The sequence below is a fragment of the Rhipicephalus sanguineus genome, chromosome 5, assembly GCF_013339695.2.
Source record: "Rhipicephalus sanguineus isolate Rsan-2018 chromosome 5, BIME_Rsan_1.4, whole genome shotgun sequence".
Taxonomy (NCBI): Eukaryota; Metazoa; Arthropoda; class Arachnida; order Ixodida; family Ixodidae; genus Rhipicephalus; species Rhipicephalus sanguineus.
Window position 1 is genome coordinate 72425902 of NC_051180.1, and position 7341 is coordinate 72433242.

The 7341-nt window shown below is 47.0% G+C and overlaps 1 protein-coding gene across 2 annotated transcripts in view; it reads left to right on the forward strand.

The window, feature by feature from the left end:
* Positions 1-685: 685 nt before the first annotated feature.
* LOC119393754 (sarcoplasmic calcium-binding proteins I, III, and IV) overlaps positions 686-7341 on the forward strand; it is a 10045-nt gene continuing 3389 nt past the window's right edge. Inside the window, exons 1-2 of one of the 2 annotated variants that reach the window (XM_049415892.1) lie at positions 686-763; positions 6096-6192. In XM_049415892.1, the coding sequence (XP_049271849.1) occupies positions 6144-6192 (49 nt within the window). In that variant the 5' untranslated portion in view covers positions 686-763; positions 6096-6143. The remainder of the gene's footprint in view (positions 764-6095; positions 6193-7341) is intronic. The other variant, XM_037660888.2, reaches the window with a different exon arrangement.

Below are 7341 nucleotides of genomic sequence, written 5' to 3' on the forward strand. Positions count from 1 at the left end.
GATGCGTGCAGATGCGACCGCAGCTTGCGAACGGAAACGTCGTTCGCTGACGACATCCGCCGGTGGCGCCTTTGAAGTTCAAGGCGTCCACTACGTGCGCTTGCGTGATTCGTCGATGCAACGTGTAAAAACGGCGTCAATGTTAAACCGTTCCTCAGCCGCCGAGCTCATAATTTACGGAATACCTCGGTGCCTTAAAATTCCGCGGTCGCGTCGCACTACACCTCGAAGGGCGTTCGAGATGTTTCGTACCACAACCCCACAACCACGTACAGATGTACAAGTTCTGGCGCGCGATTTGAACGCCCTTTGAACGTGCAAACAGGCGATACATGCAACTACCGCGACGCTACAACTTCGCTCCACTCGTAAAAGAAATGCGTGTCCTTCAATACCTCACAAAGCGTGCTGCAAGACCTTGCAGGCAGAGAGTCGGTGTTTTCACTGCAGTAAGTTGTGACGCAATCGAGCGAAAAGCACACGCAGCTATGCAGTCGATCACTATACCGGTTACTCTGTTGCCGTTCGGTAATTGCTACCACATGACCAAGGTGTCGCACACCCTCGCAAGCCTTCGGCGAAAAAGCCAAACGCTGAGCACACGGGCGGAGAATGCTCGGGGAGGGTCGCGGAACCAAAATAAACTCCCCGAAATAAGCACGCAGCTTATCCGCAACTGCGAGGCAGAGCAGAGCGCGGTGGGAGCGCATTCGAAGCACAGTCGCAGAGCGGTGTTCATCCAGCTACGGAAGACTTGAAGTAAGTCCGCCACTTCATGAATATTTTCTATCCACGCAAGGCAGGAGCGTATGCTCGCGGATCAGTCGTGTACTACTGCGTGTTCCGCGTTAAAGAATTTCTTTTCGAGTCCTCCAAGTGCTACAAGAGGTTAGGTTTTTTTTTTTATTTCTTTCAAGCAGATCGCATTGCACTATGTTTCTACTTTAGTACTAGTTCTAAACGATAGCATTTACGCAAATTAGGTTAATTAACATTTCCCTCAGAATAAACTTATTGTGGTGTTAACTTCAGAAGCACATGCTGCAATTACGCGGCCTATGTCGTGCCAAGATATCGAGTCGGTCAATTTAATGTGCGTTCAAAGCCAAGAGCATCAGCATCCGAAGGTGCCTTATCGAAGTCTCTGGGTTGATTCTGACCGCTTAGGTTTATGTCGATTATAAAAGCGCACCAAGGCATGCTAACAAATTCGTTCTAACAGCTGCTTCAATTAAAACTCTGTACAATCTGACAAATAGCGATACATATTCAAAGTGTCCCAGCGTAAATGTATGTATTTAAGCATGTTCGGCGTAGGTGAGCTAACCGCTGCTCCTACATTGTCTGCTCAAATTTAGCACTTTCTCAGTTAGTTTCAAACTCCTGCACGCAGACGTTCCATTCAATCGGTTTAACAGATCTGACACACTACGTTCAACAGTTCATAGTGAAATCATATAAAAATTGTCGCATATTTCTCCCAATCCTTTCTCTTTCGTGAATTTATAGTCCTAAACTTGAGCAATCATGAGCATCGGGATCCGACTGACTGAGCACACGCGATCCCTGTTTGTCCCATTAATGCAGCCGTGCAACATTGGCTATCCCGAAGCGAGGGAATTTATGAATGTCTGCGGGCAAATGTGCAAAAAAAGAAAAAAAGAAGAAGAAGTAATAATTCGTTCTTCATCAGATCGTTTACTAAAATCTCAAGCGAATGCCTATCTGTTGACGTACACCGTGATCATGCAGTGACAAACGCGTGCATGGATGAGTGCCTCAAGACGTTAAGAGATACCGTGATCTCTGCTGTTTTGCAGTCGTTATAGTCGAGCCGGTCGTTCTGTGCATGCAGGGGAGCGGAACCGAAAGCAAGGCGGACGCTGTGTCGCGATCCACCTTAGTAACTGTAGTTCCGTGCAGTGCTACGCAAGCGTGAAGCCCGCTACGCGTACGTTTATTCATGCAAGGCTCAATATAGTAGAAAATATATATATATATATTTTTTTTTTCAAACAATGTTCGTTGTTCCTGTGGGTCCCTCAAGGACCACTGAAAAGCCTACACGCATGAACGAAAGATGGGAAATGGGTCGAAGAAACACTTTTGTTTGATGCAACAACATGAAGTCAACGGAGGCCAAGGGAAGCATGGGTGACGTTATTTGTAGAAAAAGAAGGAAGAGGAATCGACCAAGGATTCGTTTTCCTTGTTATGCACAGCCTAATGAAACCAGGAGACAATGAAGCCAATGAAAGTGTCGGGGCATTATTTGTAGTCTTTAACTGTAACGCGGTAATTATTATATAAATGTAAAGCAATTAAAGTAGACGAAAAGACAACATGCCGCTGGTAAAGACCGAAACTACAACCTTCGGATAGCGTAGAACTAAATTAAAGTGTAGTAGCTATTAAATAAAGGGAAACGTAAGTGGACGAAAGGAACAACTTGCCGCCGGTGGGAAGCGAACCCACAACTATCGCATTACGCGTGTTAGACACCCTAGCCAGTGTTTCAGGACGGGTATACGTCGGATGGGTGACCTGCCGCCCTCAGATCGTGGTAATACACAGCCCACCCGCTCGCTCACAAAAAAGCTATAGTGCACGGAATCGCCGAGTGTGTGAGTGGACGCGTGCCAAGCGCCACGTCAGGCCTGGTGTGACTTCGAGGCGCGGCTGGTTGAATTTTTCGTGTCGACAAGGCGCCGAAATATAAACGACCGCGAGATCGCCGCCCGCCAAGGAGAGATTATTCCTGGATCACGTTGTCGATGCGGCTCTAGCTATGCGATATGTAAGCATCCTGCTCTTTTTGTTTTTTCTTACCTTCAGCCTACGTTTGTTTGCACTACTCGAACACCATAAACTTACCATGGCGCGCCGTTGAAAAAACGCATACGTCCCATAAATCACATGCCCCAGAATCCCGTAATAACATAATGTAGGTTTTTCTTATTCATGTTTTAGACAATACAGAATTTAAAAAAAAAAGTTAGACTGCGACAGATAGAACTATTGTAGCCCTTGAGTTAGATTATGCGAAGCGACGGATATGACTCGAAAAATCGAAATACATAATCTACTAGGTAAACAAAATTCACTACGTAATGTCGTAATGTAATTACATTACGGTACGCGTTGCAACTGACGAACTGTAGTCGGTGAGATTGCAAGACCGCTCAGCGACGACATAATCCGTTTTAAAATTAAATTCTAACGGGAGCGAATTAAAGAGCGGATTTAGAGTTGTGCGCCATCAAACTTTCGATAAACGCGCACCATTGTTCCAGTTACATTTTTAAGCGAACCACCGTTTTGTGAACTGAAGTGCAAAAGTAACCTGAACGCCCATGCACACTTTGTGAATGAGTATATGTCTAAATTTCCCGCGTCACCGTAAAAAAAATCGTTCAAAGTGGATTCGCCAGAAAAAAGGAGAAAGGAAAAAGACTGTAAAGTAAACAAAAACAACAAAATCCGCTTTGCTACCCTATAGTGGGAGCACTGAATAAAGACAAATGGCAAATGCATGAAAGGGCCAGAAACACTACGATAGTTTATAACTGGCTTTGGTACAGTTACCCGTGATTCAGCTTAAGAATCACGGCTATATCTGCTTCAAACGAGCTATTCAGTCAGCGCTTCGTGTCAGTGTGAACTATTGAATAACTTGCAAACGAATTATGAATCATTAATAATAATAATAATAAATGCTCGGTTTTCTTTTTGGGGGGGGGTGCCAAAACAACGATACGATTATGAGACACGCCGTAGAATGGGAGACTGTGGATTAATTTTGACCACCTGGGAGGTTTTAACTTGCACGGGTGTTCTTTTTGAATGTCGTCCCCAGCAAAATGTTGCCGCCGTGGCCGGGACTCGAACCCGCACCCTCGAGCTTAGCAGGGCGACACCTTACGGGCTAAGCCACCACGGCGGGTCGAATGAACTAGTGGGAATCGCAAACAGCGTTGTATGTACGACAATTAATAGTTAAAGCTGTCCATGAATGCGTGCGTAACCAGAGTCGGTAAAGGTGGCTTCTCCACAATAAGACTCTTCGTGGGGTGAAGCACGCTTTTGCGATCACCTCCGTTTTGTGAACGATTGTCTGCGCGTGCCTGAAATACTATCCATATTTAGGCGCGCGTTTGTGCAAAAAGAAAGTGATACCATGGCAACGGTGAGCGTCGTCACAAGTAAAACGTAATGAACAAAATCACGCCCAGTGCTGCTGACCCCATTTTCACCTGTGACATAGAAGCACAACGTGTATCGGATGTCCGCATGACCCTGACGGCGCAGCTGGCCATCCAGAAGGATTCGAACCCGCGACCTTATATCGAATGTACACAGCTTCTGTCTTTTCTTCGCTACATATGCCTACAGTAAGGAATTGGGTCCTCCGGTTTCTTGGAGCACCGTCACTTCTATAACGTTAAGATAGCGCGCGTGAACTGGGCTGGCATATTGTAACGATCCCTTTTACGATGCTAATTCCTTTTCTCGATTTTTACACTTGGCGACGACGCTTCCATCTCATTAACAGGATAAACCGACTGTGAGCTGTGGATGATAAGACCAGCGTATAATCGGGCGCAACGCATCAGCAAAAAATGCTGGCCCTAACTTTTGTTTAACGTCTGTTTTGGCGTTACGCGACATCTTTTACCGAAGGATCATATACACAAATACCACGTAGCTTTAGTCGCTTACAAGTTTCATACAGAGTCATACAGTACTTATCGTAGCCACTAAGGCGCATGCCACACAAAAGCTCATTATTGATAACATCTAACGGCACCCGCCGTCTATTTTCGAGACACAAATGCAACATCGTCAGTCATCGCCGGCGTTATTTTCCCTTGCTTGTTCCAGAACACGAGCAAGTGCTCCCCTTACAAAAGTTCTGACAGCCGTGTTGGCACTCCCTACACACACTACTAGGCGCGCCCGTCGTCAACGCTGATGACGAAGCGGTTGCGAAACCGTCAGTTTACAGATGGCCGTTGAAAACTCGAAACGGAGCGCTGCTTCCTCATTATCACTGGTGTGACAGCAGTACAAGCAGTGCAGCGAGTCAGGAATGACAGGCCTGGCTGCTGGCCACAATATACTTTGGTTCTTTTTGCCAGCTCTGCCGCTATTTTTATTACTTAGATGTCGCACGTTTCACCAAGTAAAACGGACCGTGAACACAGCTTGTGTGGGACTGGAGCCGCAACAGGTCGCAAAAATCGCGGTGTGATTAAAGGGTATGCGCCAGCATCAAAAGCCGAGGCTGCATGGCTCCACAGAGACCGTGAAAGCCCGTTGCGTCTCTGCAATGGGCGATTCGCAACGTTCGACGGCATATCTTTCACGCTTACCTCTATATCCTTAAATAAACACGAGCGCGCGCGTATTTAAAATATTTCTCATTGTCTTTATACGCTCAGGTCGCGTTCGCGTATGGCGAGATAAATACTGAGATCACGCGCCTGACCATTCTTATTTTGAAACCCAGAGTCAGCCGCCCTGTACGACGCGCGCTAACTACACAAACTTTGTCCGTCTGATGTTTCAACCCGGTTCATTGCGGCAGAAACACAAACCACTGGCGCGTCTCCAAACAGGCTTTGTGTGCCGCAGTTGCTACGGGCACTTGAGAGGCATGCGGCTCATTTGCGGCAGAGAGAACGTACGCTGCGCCGAGTTCTGGTTGCCATGGAAATGTAGAGGTCGTCATGGGAACGGAGCGCTGCCTCCGGCTGTGAGCAGGTTTAGATGTACCTACACAAACGCAATTTCTCGCGTTGCTATTTCGGCTGCGTGCGTAGGTGGCTCGCCTTTTTTTGCCTTGCGAAGGCAAACGGAAATGGCAAGGCGCATTTCAGCGATTTCAAGCTTGCTTCGCGTTGCTCTTGCTTATAACCTCGACCTGCCTTCAGAATACAGTGTACCGCGGAGTCAATTAAATCTGAGCTCATTTAATTCATTCAAATCTGAGCTCTTTTTGGTGCTCCTGTTGCTCAAGCCATTAGCGCAACGCAAGTGGAGCTAATTTGAACAGAGCGAGTCATGCTTTGTTTTTGTGTGTCTTGTACTTTCAGTGCTGCTCCAGGAAATACCGTTTTGTGTGATTTGCAGGTTCGACCAGTATGTCTGCTTTCAGGCACCGGCATCTGTACACGTTTCATAATTTCTGGGGTGAGTGTTGTTTCCCTAACCGCAAATATGCGTGCGCACTCATACATGCGTGTAATGTTCTTTTACATGTGCTAATCCTAGCATTCATTCGTATGCGAGCAGCGGAGTACAGAACAGAAGGAGTACGCGGTTTTTATGCCACTTGGCGAAAACCAAACGGCGCGAACATGCACAATTAAAGCCGTGATATAAGTACCTTGACCGCGGTGTTCGGGACACCATAGGGTTTTCAAACACCCCCAACCCCCCCCCCCCCCGAAATTTTTCACTTTGGATGTGTGTAATGCACACGCACACAAGAAACAGACGGACGTACATAATACAAAGGGGTCTGATACCCCCATCCCCCCACCCTTTCATGAAATAAAATCCTGGATACGTCCCAGCACATCAGAGTGGGTTCCTCCAGTGGCGTAGCCAGGGGGTGGCACACCGGGCCCGTGCCCCCGCCCCCCTCTAGAAATTTTCTTTGCCGTGACATGCAGAGCACAAAATGAGACTCGACCACATCTACCTGCCCGGCACCAACTTCAGATCAAGAAATTGCCATTCCTCCACCCCCCCCTCCCAAAAAAAAAAAATTCTGCCTACGCCCCTGGGTTCCTCATACAGCTGTACCACATTTCCATTTCACTTTGGTGCGCTCTGTTGTACTTCACTGTTTGCAAATACATTAATTCACATGCAAAGGAGCGACAGAGGGAAACTGTAAGCCACCACAAGAATTGATAAGAATAACTAGTGATTGTCATAATTACAATGTGAAATACTTTGAGTGATTCCTTTGCGTATAGCTTTTACTGATATGCAAGACCAGCAACGAACAAAATTACCAGGCCTACGTGAAGCACGCAGCACGGTAGCAGTGTAAGGTGGAGGAACGGTCTCCCGTGAGCTACCCCCCCCCCCCCCCACATAGACATGCGTTAATTTGATATCTGTTTCGCCCAGCTCTGATAATAATGCTCCCAAGCCTAATTAGGTGTGCTGCAGCAAAAAAAAACTAATTATGACAATCAGATATGTTTAATTACCTCCAGTTCCTGAGGCAACCCCTTCCAGACCAGTCTTCATATACGTGTGTGTGTGTGTGTGTGTGTGTGTGTGTGTGTGTGTGTGTGTGTGTGTGTGCGCGTGTGTGTGCGCGTG